General features: G+C 62.7%; 1 protein-coding gene across 5 annotated transcripts in view; it reads right to left on the reverse strand.

Annotated features, from left to right (window-relative positions):
• Positions 1–1286: 1286 nt before the first annotated feature.
• Positions 1287–21336, reverse strand: part of CTTN (cortactin) — a 29946-nt gene continuing 9896 nt past the window's right edge. For 3 of the 5 annotated variants that reach the window (XM_060607517.3, XM_060607522.3, XM_060607523.3), the window contains exons 6-17: positions 18597–18707; positions 17585–17639; positions 16753–16863; positions 14586–14696; positions 13721–13831; positions 11323–11378; positions 9014–9083; positions 6903–7051; positions 4420–4515; positions 3217–3361; positions 2357–2428; positions 1287–1581 (exon numbers count right to left, since the gene is read on the reverse strand). In XM_060607517.3, the coding sequence (XP_060463500.3) occupies positions 1445–1581; positions 2357–2428; positions 3217–3361; positions 4420–4515; positions 6903–7051; positions 9014–9083; positions 11323–11378; positions 13721–13831; positions 14586–14696; positions 16753–16863; positions 17585–17639; positions 18597–18707 (1224 nt within the window). In that variant the 3' untranslated portion in view covers positions 1287–1444. Of the gene's footprint in view, positions 1582–2356; positions 2429–3216; positions 3362–4419; positions 4516–6889; positions 7052–9013; positions 9084–11322; positions 11379–12782; positions 12894–13720; positions 13832–14585; positions 14697–16752; positions 16864–17584; positions 17640–18596; positions 18708–21336 lie in introns of all 5 variants that reach the window. The other 2 variants (XM_060607524.3, XM_060607518.3) reach the window with 2 other exon arrangements.

The following is a 21336-nucleotide window of genomic DNA, read 5'->3' on the forward strand; positions in this document are numbered from 1 at the left end:
GACAACATCAGAGCATAAATACAGTTCCCTCATAAAAAGTGCCTCTTAAAAGGGGGATCCTTAGTTGGTCTAGAGCTCACAAATTACAGGGTCAGGGGTCAGGGAGCCACCTTAAGTGAGTAAATCCCAAAACAAAATCAGCAAGCAAGTGGATCAAAAAAAGTTTATTTTGAATATTTAATTAAAAAAAAAACAAACCATACCTAGGACGTGTGCTACAGAAACTTAGATACAATAATTGCATATAAAACCCAACCTAACCGTGGTAAAGCAAGGACTATGCAGAAATGCACTCCAGGAAACGGATGCCAACATCTCGAACTCTGGAGACCGCCCCCCCACAGACCTGGGAAGACACCACTGTGACCGTGGCAGGCGCGGACCCGGCCGCCAGGCCCCCAGGAGGGCGATGGCCCCCCGTGCAGCACCCGCGGGGGACATCCTGGCCGGGAGAAGTCCCTCTCCGCCCCACTTCTTAGCCGAGTCCGCCAATCCCATCCGACCATCCTGACATGGTATTTTGGCACAAAGCGCAGGGTGCCTTGACAAGAAGAACGTTTCTGGCAGTTTATGGCAGAGAAGGCACCTGCCTGCCCGCAGTGGTGGCCGTTTTCTCTCGCAACAGACGCAGAGCCGCGTGCGGCCAGGGGAGGCCCTCCGGTAACACACTGGGGACACTGCTTGGCAGGTGGCGGCAGTCGGGGGAGGGGGACTGGGCCTGGGGAACAAGTCCCGGGGGCCTCCCAGCACAGGGTGCTCCCATCTAGAGACATAGCGGGGCGCCTGGGTGGCGCAGTCGGTTGAGCGTCCGACTTCAGCCAGGTCACGATCTCGCGGTCTGTGAGTTCGAGCCCCGCGTCAGGCTCTGGGCTGATGGCTCGGAGCCTGGAGCCTGTTTCCCATTCTGTGTCTCCCTCTCTCTCTGCCCCTCCCCCGTTCATGCTCTGTCTCTCTCTGTCCCAAAAATAAAAATTTAAAAAAAAAAAAAAAAAAAAAAAAAAAAGAGACATAGCCACCGCCCTCTACCCTCCCCTTGGTCCTGACCTCCCGTCAGGCCTCCCTCCTCCTAGGACGGCAAGCCCCACCCGACACCCACACGACCACGTCCGTCAGGGGCCCCGAACGCCGCCGCCGAGGGGCGAGGACAACACCACGCCCTCAGGAGAACTAACGGTCCCCCAAATGGCTCCATGTGACGATTTGGCAAAAAAAAAAAAAAAAAAAAAAAGGAAAAGAAAAAGAAAGAAAATACCTCGAATGCGTAAAATCAATGACCAAAGTCCTCCTAAGGAACGTGATTACAATATATTAGCAAATTCTGTGGCATAAACATTTCCAAAAGCATCAGCAGAAGTATTAAATATAAAAGCGGTACGTCCACGGCCCTCCCGGCCCCGGAAACCCACGGACGGCGGGAGTGACGCGTGGCACGGGGCCGGCGGGCCTACTGCCGCAGCTCCACGTAGTTGGCCGGGAAGAGCCCGTACCTGCCCTTACAGAGCCCCCGCCACCAGCCGTCATCGATCATCTCTATGTTGGTGATGATGTCGTCGGGGTCGAAGGAGATCTCGTCGTCACCCGCTAGGGAAGAGGAGGATGCAGAGAAAGGACGGTGAACCGCAGGGTCTCCCGCCACGGGCCCCGCCGGGCAGACACCTGGACCTCTGCACCCGGGCCGGGCAGCACAGCACGCGTGCCCAGGCTCCGGACGCCAGGCTCCCCCCACTCTCCCACCGCACAGGGGACTTTCACGGGGCGCACAGGGGAGCCCAGACGGCAGCCCGAGCGACACAGCACCAGGATAAACCCACCAGGTCGTACAAATTACAGACGCCCAATTTCACAAAACCCACACCCAGGCACCCAAGCGCGTGGGCACGTCCGTAAGCCGCAGGAGGGGAGCGGGAAACTCTCCGAGGCCGCCCCCTCACAGGAGCATGGCCTCAGGCGGGCCGGGGGTCAGCCCGGGAGGAGAGGCGGTGGGGTGATGCGGAGTGGAGGGAAGCGGCCCCGACAGGACACGAGGTGCCCGGATGGCCGGGAAAACGTGGCTAGTCCGCAGGCATCCTGGCATCTCAGTGCCGACTGTCTCACTTGGAGGGGGGACCGTGCCTTTAGTGTGGGTAGCATCCTTGGGTTTGGGGAATTCACACTGGGGTCTGTAGGCGCAGGGACAACACTGCGGCCACGAGTGATGGGAGGTTCGGGGAGGTGCGGAAATGCAGAGAAAGGGGGCATTTTTGTGACTGTGAGATCATCCCAAGCTTTTAAACGCTGTAACAATGCTCTCGGAGTCAAACTCCCAAGAGCGGAGTGGCTGTGGAAACGAGTGCCAATGGGCACGTGGGCATCTCACCAGCCTGGTAGTCGTAGAGGGCGACAGCCGTGATCCCAAGGTCGTTTTCGTATTCGTCGTAGGTGTTCTCCTCTAAAGATAAACCAAGACAAGAGCTGAGGGGTAAGGGCAGCACCACGGAGCCGCTCCGCCGTTAATTTCTTGCCCGCGAGGCCTCCCGGGGCGGGAGAGGCCGTGGGGGGTGCCGGGCGAGAATCAGGAGGAAGGACTCCGGCTTCTGAGGAACACACCCACCCCTTCCCAACGCCGACACCACCAGGCACGCACGGTGACCCGGACGGGTACCGTGACGGCTTTCAGAGAATGGTTTTTAAAGGTTTAAAGGTTTAGTACTTTCAGGAAGGGTCACGTCGTGGTTAAGTGACTGGCAAGCCGTGGGGGGACCGCGCTGCCCAAATGCCCCCAGTCCCGCTTGGGGAAGAGGTAAGACTCCATCGTGAGGTGTGCTGTTTGGATTCAGGTTAAATCTGTCCAAACGTATTGAACGAAACCTCGTCTTTAAAGATAAGAGACCGATTTCGGTGTCCGTCCCGCCGAAGCGTCTATAAACTCTTCGGGGTGTATGGAAGCTGTTCCCGAAGACCTCAAGACACTCCGGCCTCCCGGAGCCCGGCTGTCGCCAGCTTCCACTTTGGAGAGAGAGCAGCAGAGACCCCTGCTTCCCACTCGGCCCCGCGGGCAGCCCCAGAGCAGCAGGGCCTTCCAGAAACCACACCCGAGAGGTCGGGTGCCCTCCCGGCAGGGGGGTGGACACCCCACAAGCAGGGGGAAGGTGGAAGGGGCCAGGCAACAGGGTGATGGACATTCTCGCGAAGGAGCGGAGGCAGAGGGGGACGTGGCAGGCGCCCCTGTGCCCGTACCTGCTTGATAGTGGCCCGGGGCCTCGGCGGCCTCGTAGACGGCGTCCGGGGCGTAGGCCAGGCCCTGCTGGCCACCAGCCTCTCGGTAGTCGGCGGCCTCCACGCTGTACGTGGGCTGCGGCTCAGCCTTGAACGAAACCGCGTCCTAGGGGAGGGGAGCGTCGAGGAGACATCTGCTGTCGCCGGCAACGAGTCCCGACACGCAGCTCTGTCTCAGTCCTAACGGGATCGGCCACGTGCACGCGCGAACGAGGAGGCCTCGCACCCGCCGACGTTCAAAGAACACTCGGACTCCAGTCGCGGCGAAGCAGCGTGAAGGGGCCACGTGCCATTTCCTGCCGAGTAACTTCCCCCCATCACGGGCCCCCCACACCCGCAAGTAGGGCTGCAGGGCCTACGAGTCCAGGGGGCACGGCCGCCGTGCAGAGGGAGAGGCAGCCTGGACAGGGCCCCGGTGGCCACGTGACCCTGGGCCACCCCCGGGACCCAGACGCGCCGTCTGACGCTCTCCCGGGTTCACGAGCGACCCAGACGGCTCACCCCCTCAAGTCGCAGCTGAGCTGAGCTGCGTTCTGTCCCTCACACCCCGGTGGCCTCTGACGATCTCCTGGTGAGAAGGTGGGCACGGGAAGCGGGGCAGTGGCCGCGGGGACGGAGGGGACGGGATGCAGGGCTCGGCCAGGAGTGGTCATGGGCCCGGGGCCAGGGGTGCCCCCGAGAGGCGGAGAGCCCAGTAATTCAGAGACACAGGTTCTGGGGCACAGGTGGGCGGTCACGAGGCACCGATGACGAGACTGAGGAGTAAGGGCCGAGGACAGTCTCTGGGGAACACAGTGTGCAAGGGGGACTGAGGGAAGGAGAGCGGGGAGGGCGGCCGGCGAAGCCAGGTCACGGGGTGGGTGGCAGGTGGGTGCCGGGACACAGGCGTCCAGGAGGGAGAGCGGGTCACAGAGTAAGTGACATGAAGACCAGAACCCACATCCGCGGCATCAGGGGATCCACCGGGAGGCGACGGACTGGCTGAGCGCTGTGCCCCCCCCACCCTCCCCCAGCGCTCACGAAGGCTACTCTCCAGGCCACCCTCTCGGGTCGGGCACCAAACGGAGTATGTGGGGGTCCCTCCCCGTGCACGGTGGCTTCGACAGGGGAAGGGCGTCTTTGGAGAGTCAGAGACTCGTTCGCAAACTGAATGAAAACACCAACCTCATAGACGGGGCTTGAGGGCGGCCTCTCCTCAGCCGGCTGAGGGGTGGGAGACGCCGGGGGGGTTTGCTTTTGGGCTTGGGCCTGGGCTTGCTCCTGTAATCGAGAGACAAGAAAGGGTCGTCACCGGGCCACCTCCACACCAGGACTTCCCAGGGAAAGGCCACAGCCGAGCGCACGCTACAGCCAAGTGCGGGGAGGACTAAGCACGGAGACAAGCGCCTGGGACCGAGAGAACAGGGTGGCGTGAAGGTCAGGCATTGTCAGAGACGGGACGTCAGGGGCGCAGCCCTCCTGCCGCCACCACGGGCCGAAGAGGGTGGGCACAGCCGTGCAGAGAGCACGGCAACAGCACGGCCGCCCCGCACCCCGCACATACCCGATCTAGGGGTTCGGAAAGGACGTCGCGGCTCTGAGCTCACGCTGGAATGACGGACGCTTCTGGGGCCCTGAAAACGGGGTGAGCGTGCTCTGCGCGGAGGACGCGCACGGGAATCCCTGGGGCCAGAAGGTGGACAGCGGAGGACAGAACAACGGCGCCTCGAAGGCGCGGACGGCACGTCCCCCAGATCCCGGGGGGCGACCTCACACGGCCAGAGGGACCGAGGGTGTAAGAGGTTCGACAGGAGACGAGACGGCCATGGGCTCCCTGGAGCCCGATGGAACCACAGGGCTCCTTCCTTCCCGGAGGGAGGCAGGCACGTGCGAGGCGGACGAGGACACGCGGAGCCAGAAGCGGAGGCTGGAAGGGGCCCCGAGCCAGGGAAGGCGGGCGCCTCAAGAAGCGGGCGAAGGCGAGGGGGCGGATGGCCCCCCGGAGCCTCCACAGCTGAGAGAGGATAAACGCGTGTTGCCTCCACCGCGGCCGTGACCGTGGGGCGTGGCGGCCCCAGGAAGGCAGCGCCGGCTGCCAGCCTGCGCGGTGGGGCCGTCGTGACCGAACCGCTGAGACGGAGACCGAGAGAGGGCGGCCGGCGCCCCGGGGCCACGCGCCAGGCAGCGGCGGCACCGTCAAGCACACAGGCTGCTCGGAACCACCCACGGGTGAGGCTCCCAAGGCCGGACGGGCTTGTGTCCGGGCCGCCGCACACGTGCGACTCGCCGTACGAGGCTCCACGGCGGCCCGTCAAAGCGCCTGGCCGCGCGCCCTTCTCGTGGGAGCTACGGACACCCGATGGCCCGGCACGCGTGGATTCGCGAAGACCGGCCCGCCCGCCAACGGGAGCCTCCCACAGCCGAGAGGACTCCGGGGTGAGGGGCGCTGGGCTGGGAGTCGCGCACGGGGAGGAGCAGACGACAGGGCAGGGGCCGGAAACGGGGACGACACGGCAGAAGGGGCGGCGGGGGGCTCGAAGCAGAGGCGCGAGCGAGGCAGAACCGCGGACGCGGCCCTTCTCCAGCCGCCCGGTCCTCTGAACCTTGCGGGCGCTGACGGGCCTCGGCGGTTAAAGCCTCGAGGCGTAACGTGAGGAAGGTGTTAATCGCTTGCCGAAAGAAAAGCAACACGGGCGCCCGGTGGCTCAGTCGGTTGAGCGTCCAACGCTTGATTTTTGGCTCAGGTCACGATCTCGCGGTTCGAGAGTTCAAGCCCCACATCGGGCTCTGTGCTCACAGCACAGGCGGGACGTCAGGGGCGCAGCCCTCCGGCCGAACCCGCTTGGGATTCTCTCTCCCCCTCCCCCACCCGTGTTCTGTCTCTCTCTCAAAGTCAAGACATAAACGTAAAAAAATAAACAACAAAAGAAACAATTACACCAACGTGCTGTTACGCTGTGCGCACTGAAACTTTCGGGGCTTGCTCATGCCGCGGGTGCCCGGTGCACGTTCACACTCTCCCCCGCCCGTCTCCCCTCGCTGGGGGTTCTCGGGGCCCAAACCACCGATCTGGGGAGGAAGGGCCCACGGAACTAAACACGGCTCCCGTGCCCTCTGACTCCGCGTAGCAGCCCTCCAGAGAGCGGCGGTGAGCTGCTCCACGCCCGTTCACAGGGGGCCGTGGGGCCGTGGCGCACAGGCTGCCTGGCTAGTAGGTGACGTGCCACGGACGTCCGGTCCACGCAGAGAAGGCGGAGGACGGGACGAGCCCACGCCCTCCTGCTCGCGTCCGCCCCCCGCCCCCACCTTCTCTGGCAACACGCGGGACACAGAACACAGGCGACAGCAACAGACCAGGAAGAGAAAGCAGCAAGGGTCACACGAGAAGCAGAAAGCAGGGCGGCCGCTTCACGGGGGGCTCCTTTCGCACCCTCGGCCCTCTCCCCGGGGGGAGAGGTCCAGAGGCGACAGGTCGGAACAGACACGGCCAGGGGCACATCGGGACAGGGCTCGGCGGCGGGCAGGCTTGCGGGCCAGCAGCATGGCGGACCGTCCGGCACCGGGCAGCCAAAGGCTCCCTTACGTGTGGGGTGAAGCCCCGGGGCTCCTGAGAGCACGGCCCGCAGTTAGGGCTCAAACCCGGTCCTTCCGGGACCTGCTGGACTCACGTGTAGCTGCCTCCGGGCCTCTTCCTGCTCCCGTCTCTCCTTGGCCATCCTCTGCGCCCTCTCCGCTTCCGCCTTCCGCCTGTCCTCCTGCTCCTTCTCCTTCGCCAGGTTTTCAAAGTTCGCTCTGATGTTGCTGGTTCTGCTGTTTGCTGCAGGGGGGAGGAGAGAGGGGCACGGCTGGCGTCAGAGCAGCGACGGCTCCCCTGGACCGGAGCACCGCGGGAGCCAACCGGGCGTGGAGGCGTCCCCCGGCGGCCCGCCTCCGGGCCACTCTGTCGTCTGCACGCGGCGCAGGACCACGGGACAGCAGAGGCCTCGCACCTGGAGCATTTCGTGTTCCGATCGGCAGCACTTTCTCCCTAAGGATGCCCTCGACGAAACAGCAAGCACTGATGTGCCGCTCGCGTCCGCCCCCCGCCCCCACCTTCCCAGGCTCGAGCCCTGAGAACACGTCTGTCCACCTCCTGAGACGGGCGGGAGGGGCCGCAGGCGCACGCCGATCTGATTCTCCACGGAACATTCTCTGGCCTGGAATAACCGACGGGGCCTGAGCACACGCGGGCTGGCCTGTGGCAGACACGTCTCTAAAACGACGGAACGGAGTCCGTCGTGTGCACTTATCAGGCAACGGCAAAGTCACGCTTCCAAGAAAAGTCACGACTGTGGAAAACTCGGACCCCGCTACTGCGAGCGTGACATTTCCCCCATTTTCCCTGGAGATGCTGACAAGATGGAGAATTCCATTAACGAACAGAAGCTGGGGTTTTGTACAATGAAAAGGAACACCACGTTTCAAAGATCGGCTGAACTCAGTGGCCTAGTACTTTCCAAACGCCCGCCGCGTGCTACAGAACCAGGCCACTCTGTGCGGGCACCTAACCCCCAAGACAAGCGGGGAACCCCCGCCCGTCTGAGAGCGGAATCGTGAAAGAGCGTCCAGGGACCCGAGGAGCGACCGCCACGCCCTTCCCGCCTCCGCCTGTGCATCTGAGGGAGTCCAATCGCCTTCCTAAACGTGATTGGCCACAAGACACTGAAGGCAGAAGCAGCCGTGAGAATAAAGACCTTGCGCCAAGCCAATGCCAATGCCACACTTCCACGCGGTTGGGAAAACGTACTTACTCTTTCCACGGAGAATGTCATTACGTGAACGCGTAATATTTTATCGTTACTCGTAACATCCGAGGTTCTCGGGTTTTTGTTTCTCTTAATGTTTGTTTATTTTTGAAAGAGAGAAACAGACCAGGAGAAGGGGAGGGGCGGAGAGAGAGGGAGACCCAGAATCCGAAGCAGGCTCCAGGCTCCGAGCTGTCAGCACAGAGCCCCACACGGGGCTCCAACCGATGAACTGTGAGATCATGACCTGAGCTGAAGTCAGACACTCAACCCACCGAGCCACTCAGGCGCCCCCTTAAATTCTTGGTTTAACCTCACTACAGTAGAGATCAGGAGACGCAACCCCCACACACGAAAGCTCTCGGGGGCCCTCAATGATCCCCACGAGTGTGCAAGTGTCCCGAGGCCACCGAATCTGAGAAACACTGACCCAGGGAGCCAAGGGGACACTCGGCTTCCTATCGTCGATTTGCCACTTTCCATACGGTTTCCCCAGCTCAACAAACTCTCTAGGGCCTGGCCCACGTGACGGAAGGGCCTAAGGAGGCCTTTTCTCATAGCGGCCACCTCCGGGGACGGGGCGTGTGCAGCCTGTGCGGGGCCAGGGGACAGACGAGGCGGGAAGGTCTCCGTCAGCCTCTGCGCAGGCGGGCGGCACACTCCTCACACCAGAGCCACGGCTGACGCGGGCACCGGAGAACCTCCCAGAACCCGGTCCCGGCAGTGAGAAGGGCCCTTGCGGACGGGCGGTTAACCCGGCCCTGCCTCGGGAGGCGCCCCCAACACAGACCCCGTCGCCAGACGGCTGCCACCACGGCTGACGGGAGCCTGCGGGCGTCCGCGGGGATAGGCTGGCCTTCCGCCCGAGGGGGGCGAAACGCTGTCCCTGGAGGGAACAGAACCAGGGCGCCCTCCGCTGCCCCAGCCGCTCCCAGCCGGCACCGTGCCCCCTGCGGGAGCCCCATGCGACGCCGGGTCCGTCCAGCAGAACTCACCTGCCTCGACGGGGATGGTCTTCTGATAAGCAGGGGCCCCCTGGGCGACATCCTCGAAGGTGGAAGCATTCTAGCAAGAGAGAAGCGGGACACTCAGGGGAGCACCCCCCTCGCCCTCCACGGCCCGTGCGGGCTCCTACCGCAACGCAGGAGCCCGCCGGCCCCACGCCCACCTCTCCGCCCGGCATCGCGCCGGGGTACGGCGTCAGGGCGGGAAGATGACCCCGCGGGACCCTGCACCGGCGGAGACGCGTCATCATGCACCCATGTGGACCCACACGGGGGACAACGTCAGGAGCGCACCCGATCTCAGCCGCGCGAGCCTGGGCGACGGACACACGTCAGCACAGGTTTGGGGCTGTGACAAACGCATCGCCCCGGCAGGGGTGCGGATAACTGGTCAGGGGAGAGGGTGGGCCCGAGTGAGGGCAGGCGTGTCCGCCAGACGTCCGGAGCGTCCTCTCACGTCTGCTAAAACTGCTCTAAGACAAACTGCCAAAAAGCTACCCCAAAACTACGCGTCGGCCGGCATCCGGGCCATCATAACCCAAGCGTGTGCTCCTCCCAAGCCCCTCGCCCACCCCCCCTCCTCGGCCACCGAGAGGGGCTCGAGAGCCGGCAGGAGCCCCGATGCCTCTGCTGGGCCACGTTCAGGACTCCCCGGGCCACGTTCGAGCCTCGCTGGGCCTTATCGCCCACGTTTCCCCAGGCACGAGACCCCCCGGCCCCCCGCCTCGTCGATTTTGGAGGACAAACTCTGTCCCAGCAAAGCGACAGTGTGACTGTCGGATCCAGACGGGCACAAGGGCTCACGGAGAGCACCAGCCATCCTCGGTTTCCCTGTCAGGGAAACAGGCCTGAGGCTCAGGACGCTGCCGGTTTTCTGACACACAAACGAGGAGAAAGGGGCCTCAAGGTGGGAGCAGGGCAACCCAAGCTCCCCTGGCCGCCGGAAACCTCTGAGAGGGGCGTGCGCCCCTGGCCCACCTGCTCTGCCCCTCCCGGGCCGGCGGCCCCCCGGTCCCGGTGCCCGCAGCACAGAGGGGTCACCGAGCCACCCCTGCCTCGTCTGCAAGGCGGGGCTGCTGGCCGTGTGACCAGACCTGCCCCATCCCGGACACCCCCTCCCAAACTGCCGGTGTGGGCCATGCCGCTTTCCAGGAACACCCCACGCCACCCCCGCCCCTCCCCCACCCCGTCCTTGAGGGAGGAGGGCGTCAGCGTCCTCCTGACTGTTCCCTGTGGGTCCCGCTGCACCACGGCCTGCCCCGTCCAGCCAATTTTCCGGCACGCCGCTCAGGGTCGTCGCCGCCGTCGCCCCGGCCGGGGGCTGCCGCCTCCCCATCACCACGCCCTGCCTCCTCACTGACCACGACCCCCTCCCTCCACCCCCCTCCTCTGGTCCCGCCTGCCGGACACCCCTCCACCACTGCCGCCGTGGACCCGAGTCCCAGCGACCCACCTCACTCAGGGACCACCTCGCATCGCCACCCGGCTCTCAACCCCTTGTACGCATTTACTGGGACCCGGGCAGTCACCACCCCTCCCCAAGCCCGTGCCCCGCCCCTCGCTCCCAGGGCCACACACGGTCACGCGTGGAGTCCCCTGGGTGATGACGTCTGTGTGGTCGGCTGTGAGTCCGACGGAACTCCAGAAGACCGGCCGTGCCACCTGTGACCACGGGCCGGGCACGGGACCGGTCTTTGAGGACACTGGAGCCACAGCCCGGGCAGTCCACGCTGACGTGGCAGGACCGCAGCCACCCCGGGTGTGAGGACTGACTCGCTGAGACTCCGAAGCCACCAGAGGGGACAGAGTCCCAGTGAGAGCAACGCGCTGGCTCTGGACACTGTCCCGCGGGCCCCCTGCAGTGAGGCGGGCGTTCTGGATGCGCGTGCTCCCACACGGCAGCCAGCGCCCCCATGTGGCCGGTCAGCTCTTCTACCGCGGCCGCGTGACCGAGGGACTCCACTTCCGATTAGGTTTGCTCCTGATGGGAATTCACGCGGCCACACGTCCTCAGGCTGCCCTAGCGTCTGAAGGTCCGGGTTCCGAGGGCAGCGCAGCCGCACGCCTTGGCGTTTTATGGTGCTGCGGCTGAGGCCAGGGCCCGCCCGGGCTGCTCCCTGCCCCACAGCACGGCTGTGCGGGGCCCAGCACCCGGGAAGCAGCGTTCCGAGTGCGGGTGCCTCTGAGAACAGGGCCCAGCACCCACCAGCGACGGTCCACGGGGCGGCGCGCGGCAAGGGCTCCGCAAGCTCCCACCCCCATCGGCCCAGCACGCCGCGCCCCGGGCCGGGGCCACTCACCTTATCCATCCGATCCTTCTGCACCCCGTATTTTCCGCCGAATCCTTTGGAATAGTCTGAAATGTGGCACAACGCGACACTTACCCTCAGGTCGAGAGCCAGGAGACGCGTGCAGGCAGATCCGGAAAGAGCCCAAGAAAACGCGCCCAGAGCGAAAAGAAACGAGAACCGCCAGACGATGGGTCTTGCCTCGCGAGGCGAGTTTTGTCGCTACAACGGTACTCAGTACGCAGGCAGGCGAGGGGCGGGCAGAAAAGAGGCGTGTGTGTGTGCTTTCCGCACTCTCCCGAGGGACACAGGGTGCGGGGTGCGGGGTGCGGGCTGGCAGGCAGGGAGAGCGAGGGGGCCGCGGCCCGGGCCGGGGAGGGCACCACTTCAGTAGCACAGGCCTCCGCCCAGCAACGGCTGACAGTCCCCGCCCCTTCCTTCCCGTGTCCCGCTCTGAGCGCCACAAGGAGGCTCAGACGCGGGCTCCTCTTGCTTTTTACGAGAAAAAACAATTCCGCGGGGAAATTCTGGCAGCCGAATACTCGTGTCGCGGCAACGCAGACCTCCGTGAGGGTCACACCGCCACGCAGCATCGATGCCACGCGGAGCCGAGGCCACGTCCAGGCCGCGTGCCGGACCAACCCGAGCGCGTGCGCCTTCCCTCGCCCGCCCCCGGCACACGTTGCTAACAGTGGCACCGGAGGCCTGAACTCTGCCTCGGGATTCAGGGCCGCACTGCTCTCCAGCTGGGGTCCCACCCCGAACGGCTGAGTCCAGATCCTGACTGTAATTGAGTAAGGAAAAGAGGCAGCTGCCACTCAGGCTCCCGATGCCTACAAAGTCCCTGTCCCTTTTTAGCTCTGGGCACGTACTGTCGGCTCTGTGTGAAGACCTCACACGTGACACAGGTGGTGTTACCCAAAAACAGAGAGAACACACAAAAACATCCCTGCCCCAGCCAAAGACACCACCACAGAGGAAACACAGAGACCACAAGGAACATGCCTGCCCCACGCCCCTCGCTGCCACCTGGCCTCTGGCCTGAGGCTAGTGGCCTGGCCGAACCACACACGTCCCCCGTCTCGGAGGCAGCGAGGCAGCGCGCTCAATGGCTCCCAGTGGTCACGGTCCACAGCGCGAGCTCCTGTAGAAGGTTGCTGGGAGACCAGAGACAGCCCATCCCAGAAACTACTCACGTGATGGGGTCAAGGGTGACATTAACCTGCGAGCTACCGCCTCATTTTGCCAAACCCGAAGTCTGAAGGATGGAGGGGAAACGGGGGAGTGGAGGAAGGAGGGGTGCAAGTTAGAATCCCTCCAGCATAAACGTGGGTTTCAAACACCCCCGTGCCCCCGATGAGGGACGGCGGGGAGCTCGGAAGGCTGAGCCCCTGACGTCTGTGCTAGAAGCGGCTGCACCAGAAGGGGGGGCGGGGGGGAAGCGGGGGGAGGGGGCTGCTGAGCGACTATGCCTTGCTGGGACTCGTGCTTGGCCAGTCTCTCCCTGTACTCAAACCCCACAGCACAGGAGTCCTGCCTCTCGGACCGAACACCAAATGTGCCTCCGAAACCAGCCTTGTAATCTGAAAATCCACTGGCACCAGTGGGGAAAACCGAGAGAGGAAGCAATTCGGTTAGAATCGTACGAGCGAGTGCACGAATCAAACGCGTCATTTAAAGAAGGCAGGGGCTCTGCCGGGCTCAGGGGCGGGAGCAGCTCCCGGGCTCACAGAGAGTCCAAAGTCAGCTCCAAGGTTACAGGACAAACTGAAACTCTTAACGCTTCAGCCAAGATGTGAAAACAGGTTAGGAACTGCATCTGAAGTAATTCCCAAAAGGCACGCCCGCCATGCTCTGAGATTCCCTTCCAGGCCCTACCCGTGCCGCAGACACGAGAGCAGGTCTCTGTGCATGTGAAGAAAGACACGGTGTACAAAAGGACCACACGGCCCCGCTTCCCGGAGTGCTGGCCGCAAGGGCGGGTGCAGGTCTGCGTCACCCACCAAGGTGCCCCCCCGCCCCCACCCCGCACCCTATGGCCCAGGGACACACTCCCGAGTAGAGGCAACGTCTCCCCTCCCGAAGCCCAGCACACTCTGTCAACGGAGTTCATGTGCGGGCAGAAAACAGCATTCCCGAAAATGCTACGGGTCCTGCCAGGTGCTTCAGACGCACAGGTGAGCGCAGGGCCTCATCGGCAGCTGGGGGGGGGGGGGGGGGGGCGGAGTTCATCGCTGCACTAGCGGAAGAGCTTTTCAAAAAAGTGGGAGGCACAGGACAACCCCAAACAGGGAAGATAAAACGACACGCTACAGAAATACGACAGAAATACGGGACGTGGATGGAACTGTGGATGAAAAGAAACAAATTCTGGAATGATCTCAAGCAGGAGCAGGCAAAATCAGCGTACCTTTTTGGGACTCGTGCAGCTGCAATTTCTCCTGGTGATCCCAGCCAAGAGCACATTTGTCTTGTCTGTCCGTCTGCACGCCAAACTTTCCTCCAAACCCTTTCACATAGTCTACGTGCACAAGAAAAGGCCGCAAGCTAGTGTTAGTGGAGGGCACGCTTCCCACGCAGCCAAACGCCCACCAGGCGCCACATCCCTCCTTCCCCTCCCAGACCTTTCGCGAAACTTTGGGACGCGTTCACGAGGAGGACCTCCTCGCGGCACGTCTGGAAAGCAGCCTGATCTGTTGTGTCCGTATCGCGAACGCACACACACGGGACCCCGACAAGAAGCTCCGCACAGCCTGAACCAGCACCCACGGGCCACCACGATCGCACCGTTTGCAACACAGACGTGTGGCACGTGGCCACCATTACAAGCGACTGCTGGGGTCACAGGGTGCTGGGGCCAAACAGGTGTAAAGATACGGTTTCTTGCTTAACAGCTGTGTTGGGACTTGTGTTTTAAAGCTCGATGTTCAGGGGTGCCGGGGAGGCTCGGTCAGTTGGGCGCCCGACTTGGGCTCAGGTCACGATCTCGCAGATCACGAGTTCGAGCCCCGCGTCAGGCTCTGGGCTGACGGCTCGGAGCCCGGAGCCTGCTTCCGATTCCGGGTCTGCCCCTCTTTCTGCCCGTCCCCCGCTCGCACTCTGTCTCTCAAAAGTGAATAAACGTTCTAAAAAAAAAAAAACAGCTTAAAGTTCGCTGCTGAATTACAAAGGGGCATCTACTCTAGGGGTGGCTGGCCACGCTTTCCGTTTCCGTTCTGGTCAACAGCACTCAGCCCGTGAAAGCGGCCGGCGAGAGGAGACACCACGGGAGTCACCTTTCTGGGATTCGTGCTTCTCCGTCTTGCCTTGGTACTCGAAGCCGACGGCACTTTTATCCACCTTGTCCTTGTCGATGCCGTACTTGCCCCCGAAGCCCCTGGAGTAATCTGCAGACAAGGGCGCACTGTTTTCGCGGCAGCAACGCAGTCGAGCGCGGGGACCTCTGAGAAAGCGCTTCTGTCGCCCGAGCAAAACCGAAACAAACCCAACAAGGATCCCTCGGCCGCAGCGGAAGGTCACTAGCAGGGGGGACCCTGGAAGGCGTCACTTGTACGTGTGGGAACAGAAACGTCCAGAGTAGCAAACAGAGCAGATGAACGGCGACCGAATCTTCCCTTCGCTCCAAAGGACATCAGAAGCAGGCGCGTTGCCAAGCTTCTGAGGTCGAGACGAGCCACAGAGGCGCCGCGGCGAGCTGTCGAAAGGTCACCCTGCTTCACGAACTAAAGCCGGCAGAGGTGCACTGGTGGCACCTCCAGAGGAGGAGGACACGCACGAGGCATCTTCCGGAACCCTCACTTCCCCGCAAAGCTAAGTCACAGAAAGACACAGCCTGATGCTTAAGCACGGCGCCCCAGGGACACGTGCGTGGAACAGAATGCGAAGATCAGAACCCTCAGGAGGCCCGGGGGGCTGCCGAGCAGCCCCGTCTGCCCCAGGCGCACGGGCTCCCGCCACCCGACTTCCCGCAGGCGGTTTCTGCTCCTCGCTGCCACATCGGGGAGAGTCTGAACAGCACCGAGCGGGACCCAAGAGCAGGCCCTGATCGGCAGGGTCACGGTGGGCAGAGGGGCCCGGGTAGCAGGCAGGGGCTGTGCACTCCAGGGTCAAGTCTGCGGCCTCAGGGCAGGCGGGCAGGCCTGTGACGGGAAGCGCCCCGCGGGCCCACCAGCAGCTTCCCTGGGTAAATGCCGAGCCAGTGGTGTTCCCAGGGGCAGGGCTTAACTTTGTCCTTTAAAGAAACCCGAGTTTTTAAATAAACAGCGAGCTCTCTGCTTGTAAGGGTTGGCAATTATTTTTAAAAACTTAAATGTGCAGGGGCACCTGGGTGGCTCATTGGGTGAAGCATCCGACTCTGGGTTTCAGCTCAGGTCACGATCTCCTGGCTCACAAGTTCAAGCCCCGCGTCAGGCTCTGCACTGACAGTGAGGAGCCTCCTTGGGCATCGCTCTCTGCCCCTCCCCCAATTATTCTAAATAAACAAATAAATAAATACACAAAAATATTCAAACGTGCAGGGGTGCCTGGCTGGCTCAGTTGCTGGAGCACGTGACTTGTGACCTCAGGGTTCTAAGTCTAAGCAGCACGCTGCATGTAGCAATTACTGAAAAAAGATAAAATCTTAACAAAATGTAACGTGCATGCGAAATAAACGCACAAGAGGCAACAATCCGCGGCCTCTGCAGGGGGGTACCACGTCTGTAGGGCACCCCGCACGGATGCAGCAGTCTGTCACCGATGCCTGGCAGGGGATCTAACCAGGGACAGGAAGACCAGCCCGGCCTGCAAGGACCCTCTGCCAGCATCCACCAAATTTTAAAGTCAAGGTCCTGTGACCCGGCAATTCCTTTTCTGGGAATTTACTCTTCTGAGTAATCACATATGTCTATGACACAAGAGAACAAGATTTTTAACTTCAAAAACCACCAAGAGGGGCGCCTGGGTGGCTCAGTCGGTTAAGCGTCCGACTTCGGCTCAGGTCACGATCTCGCGGTCCGTGAGTTCGAGCCCCGCGTCGGGCTCTGTGCTGACTGCTCAGAGCCTGGAGCCCGTTTCAGATTCTGTGTCTCCCTCTCGCTGACCCTCCCCTGTTCATGCTCTGTCTCTCTCTGTCTCAAAAATAAATAAACATTTAAAAAAAATAAAAAATAAAAATAAAAAAAATAAACCACCAAGAGCCTGAATCCCAAGGTCCAAAGAAGAACGACCTGGCTCGGCAGACTACAGGCCCTTCACAGGACGGGGCTGAGCCGCCGTCCAAAGAACGACAAACCCCCTAGGCCCACGGAAGAGACAGGAGGGCCCTCACACATTCAGTAAAAAGGCTGCGGGTGTGTAATGTGAGCCGGTCTCCCCGGGGCTGGTTCTGGGGACGCGGGAGGCCGGGGACACGTGGGGACACGGGGGGCCCCGAACGGGGAGGACGTGCCGCCACAGGCCGACCTTTCTGCGACTCGTGCTTCTCCGTCTTGCCCTGGTAGTCGAAGCCCACGGCGCTCTTGTCCACGCGGTCTGCCTGCACACCGTACTTGCCACCAAAGCCACTCGAGTAATCTGAGGGGACAAGACAGGGGTCGGGGACAAAGCCCAACGACAGACTGTTCACTTGTCAACGACTCATGACAACAGCCTTCCGGAGTTAGGAGTCACCGGGAGATGAGGCACACGTTTGAAAACGCCACCCACGGTCACACACCAGTGAGCCGGGGCTCGGCCTACAAGCTTGTGTCCCGGGCAGCGAGGACCCCGAGCCTGTGACGGGCACCTGCTTCCCGGGGCAGAAGCGAGCCGTGTTCTCACTCGGGAAAGTAACCGTCTGGAAGCTACGTGGCTACGATCCCTTTCCAAAGGGACAGGAAATGTCCGCGCCCTGGCTCATCTGATGACAAGCAAGAGGCGGAAGTCACCAGCCTGCTCGAGACACATCAAGTGCCCTGAGAAGGTGACACGCTTTCGCTGGTAAAAAAGGTTCTGAAAGACGGGCACACCGTAAGGGTCAGCCAACGCCGTGTCAGAGAGCACGCGTGCGCAGTAAAAGTGAACCACCGTTGATTTAAAGGCTCGCGTTTCCACTGTTGGGGGGACGTTAGCATTTCACGAACCAGGCCCCAGAGCCGACGGTCCAGGGAACACCGCTCAGAAAGACAGCTTCCGCGGCGGTGACACAGGACCCAGACACCTGGAGAGCACGGTGCTCCCCGGAGGCGACACCGCCCTCCCCAGGGAACCACCTCCGGGGACATCGCCCCCTCCCCACCTCGGCCGCAGGCCTTACCTTTCTGCGAGGCGTGTTTCTCGGTTTTCCCCTGGTATTCAAAGCCCACAGCAGACTGCAATCACCACAAAGAGGGAAACACGTTTTTAGAGGTCTCCAAAACGGTTCATCCGAACCCCGAATACGTGTGAAAAGTTTGAAAGCATGAACCACGTTAGTTTTTTTACCTCCGATTCCCTAATAGGGCCGGCCTAACACCCAAAGCTCCGGGCATGGAAATTCGCTGCCATAAAATATTCAGCAACGCCCAGCAGGCAGTGCGGGCGGACCTGTAGGCGCCCGCAGCCCCCGAAGGGCACGTGGGGCTCGTGGACTTCAGCCCCACGATGCCAACCCGGGCGACCCCCCCACCGCCACACGTACGCCTGCTTTTCACGTGGGCTCTTCCAAGAACAACACTAACGTCAGTAACGAGAACGGGCACGGCAGGGGCATCTGCGCACACGGCCCCGGGACACGGGAATCCCCATCGCCCCGTTTTACAGGCAGTTCACGCAGAACCGCGGCAAACGGGTAGTAAAGCCTGAATGCAGACAGACGTTGAACTCCAAAATCCAACTGCTGTGATGTAAAACGGGGTCCAGACGGCCTTCGCTCAGAGACTGAGAGACTGAGGCCCAGAGGTGCCAGGCGGCACCTGGACGCCGGGCCTCAGCCCTGGAAGTGGGCGCGTGCGTGGCCCTCTGAACACCGCCGCGTCAGGGACATCGTGCAGGGAGGGTGGCTAGACATGGTCCCCGGGGGCACGTTCTTGGGCAGTGGAAGGCCACCCTGGTCTATCCGATCAGCAGGTGCCAAGGTGGGGGATCCGCACAGGAACCAGTGTGTTCCTGCTCTCACGTCATAACCTGACCTGTCATCTCAGAGCCAGGGATCGGGGGGCTTCTAGAAGCCCGGACGCCCGCCCCACAGTCCTGCGTCGAGGCGCTATCTCGAGCGGCCCAGAGGACGCCCCGGTCTAGAGGGAGGGGCCCCATCACCCGCGCTCTGGTGCCCCTGACGCCTCACTCACCTGGTCAACTCTGTCCACCTGGACACCGAACTTGCCTCCAAAGCCCCGGACGGAGTCGACCTGGGAGCAGTGCTTGGAGAGCTTCGACTGATACTCGTGGCCGACGGCTGACTGAAACGGGCCGCAGAGAGAAGGTGTCCGTGTCAGACACCCCCGTGGCACGGTCCACGGGGAACAGGCCCCCATGTGCGGTCCACGCTCCTCCCCGAAACACGCCCGGTGCGCAAGCCGGCAGAGGGGGGATCCCCGAAGCCACCTGAGACCCTGCTGGGTGGGGGCTTCTGATGTGACGGGCGTGGGCAAGGGGCCACGAGGCTGGTCCCGTGCAGATCCCAGCCCGACACCCGGCACCCCCAGATGGCGATACAGTCGCTCGCTCTGCTGAAGCGAGGCACCTGCCTACCGCGTGGCGTAGGAAAGAGGACCAGAGATATCCGCCGCCAGACGGAGACGCAGACTCGCGCTCTCGGGGGCGACACGCGCTCGGCCACTCTACAGAGCCACCGCGATCGCGACGCCCACCCCGTCCACCCACGGGGTCCCCCACACGGTAAAGTTGGGGCGTCCAGCCACCTGGCCTCCGCAGGGTCAGCCACCCGGGGCCTCCGCGCCACACCGGGCGCTATAGCTCTTGGTAAACAAAGCTTCTGGAACGCAGCCCCCACCGTGCGTTTACGTATGAGGCCGCTTCTGGGATCCGACCACCGAGTTCGGTAAATGCCAGATGCCCACAGCCCGCGAAGCTGAAAAGACTGACGACCAAGCTCCTGGGCGGCCCCCGGCCCCGCCCAGCCTCCCGGCACCAGGCTCTGTCCCCAGCGTGGACGGCCCGGACGCCTGACCGAGTGTCGGCATCTGAACCTTCCTTCTTATGGCCGATGGTCTCGCCGCCTGGGACGCAGCGCGGACAGCCCTCCGCCTGGTCTCCCCGGGGCTGCACAGGACGCCTGGGTCAGGAGGAGCCGGGGTGGAGGCGGAACTCGGGGGGCCGTCTCAGCACAGCGCAGGGGAGAGAGTGGCCGAGCTTTACTCGAGGCCTCAGAGCCGGGCCACGCTCTCCCCTCCCCGGCTCCACTCTGATGTCCGTCCTGCCTGGAGACAGGAGGCACGCTGACCTCCCAGGGCCTCCAGGCTCCCACTCAGAAGTGCTGACCAACCCCCCCCTCCCCCCCGGGGGACCGGGGCCCAGCGGCTGCCACGCCTGCCAGACCACACTCCTCGCACAAACGCGTGCCTGCCGGAGCGGGGTTTTGTTCTCCGAGTCTCCGTCACGTTCTCCTCAAATCTTAACCCAGAGATCTCTGGGCTCTTTCCAACTCAGAGCGGACAAGTTACGGATAACTTGAGTTATGCGTCTTTGGAGTCTCCTTTTTTTTTTTAAGCTTCTTTCCTTATTTTGAGAGAGACGGACGTAGTGCGAGTGGGGGAGGGGCAGAGAGATGGGGAGACAGAGAATCCCTAGCAGGCTCTGCGCTGTCAGCAGAGAGCCCGACGCGGGGCTCGAACGCACAAACCGCGAGATCGTGACCGGAGCTGAAACCAGGAGCCGGGACTTAACCGACGAGCCACCCAGGGGTCCATGGAGTCGCGCTTACTTCTGACAACAGGTTGGTCCAATCGTGCCCCCGGGAGCTGCAAGCTAACCTTGCCTACGGGTGCAGTGAGGCACGGAGGGAGGGGCTGCGAGCCCATGGGAGCACCCCCACCGCATTCATCCCTAAGGGGAGCCCCCCGCCCCCCACTACACCAGCTGCAGACACCCGAGCGTTTCCCTGAGCCATCTGGGCACCGTCACCGTCACTCGTGAGACACCGCTGGGCCTGCCCGGTGCCAGGCCAGGCATGAGGTGAGGAGGACAGGTCCCAGCCCCGGAGAGCGTCCACGGAAAGGCGGCGACGTCCAGAGGGAGCGGAGGCCCACAGGGAGAAGGCACGGGGGAAAGGCAGCTGCAGGCAGGCTGGCGGGAAGGAGGGCTCCCCGGGGAAGCTGCGGCGACTAGAAAGGCCGGAGCCCAAGGCGTTGGGAGGACAAGAGCGGCAGAGAAGCCAGAAGTGACAGCCGTGTTATCACCGCCATCTGATAGCTTCATCATTCGCCCCAACGTGTCGCTACTCCAACCCAACCTGGGGACCCAGACAGACCACGAATTTCTCTCTGCTTTAACTCCCCACAACACCACGGGCACAGGCTTTGTCTGGGGTAGGGAAGGCTTCTACCTGGTTCTCTCCTGTCCTAAGCACGTGGGGCCGGGGACCGGGGGCGAGGGTTCGTCTGTTCGTACTGCAAAAGGCCACCGGCTTCTTCTTTAGAACCCGAAGACTATTCCGCTCCCCACCCTGCCTGTCTAGACGCCTCCGGAATGACAGTCACACCAGGAGACGTCCCCGTCTGTTTCCTGCAGCTCACTCTTGGTCCAACCCCGGCTTAGGCAACTCCGGGACCTGGCGTGGGGGGCCCACGGGCCCCCCCCACGCATCTGCTCTGTGCTAACACCACGCAGCGTGGCACGCGGGGACATAGCGGTGCCATTCCGTGCTCGGCCCAGACACGGACTCCGATCCGGGCAGGTCTCGGATTACAGAAGCTCCGGATCAGCTGACGGTTTCCCTTGGACGCAGAACAGAGGCAGACGGCTGTCGGGTCAGGACGACGTCACGCTGGTCAACCCGGGAAATTCACGTCTACGGGGAGGTCTGCGGACCGTACGCGGGAACCCCACTTGGGAAACACGTGACCCACC

Source organism: Panthera onca, chromosome D1, assembly GCF_046562875.1.
Source record: "Panthera onca isolate mPanOnc1 chromosome D1, mPanOnc1 haplotype 2, whole genome shotgun sequence".
Taxonomy (NCBI): domain Eukaryota; kingdom Metazoa; phylum Chordata; class Mammalia; order Carnivora; family Felidae; genus Panthera; species Panthera onca.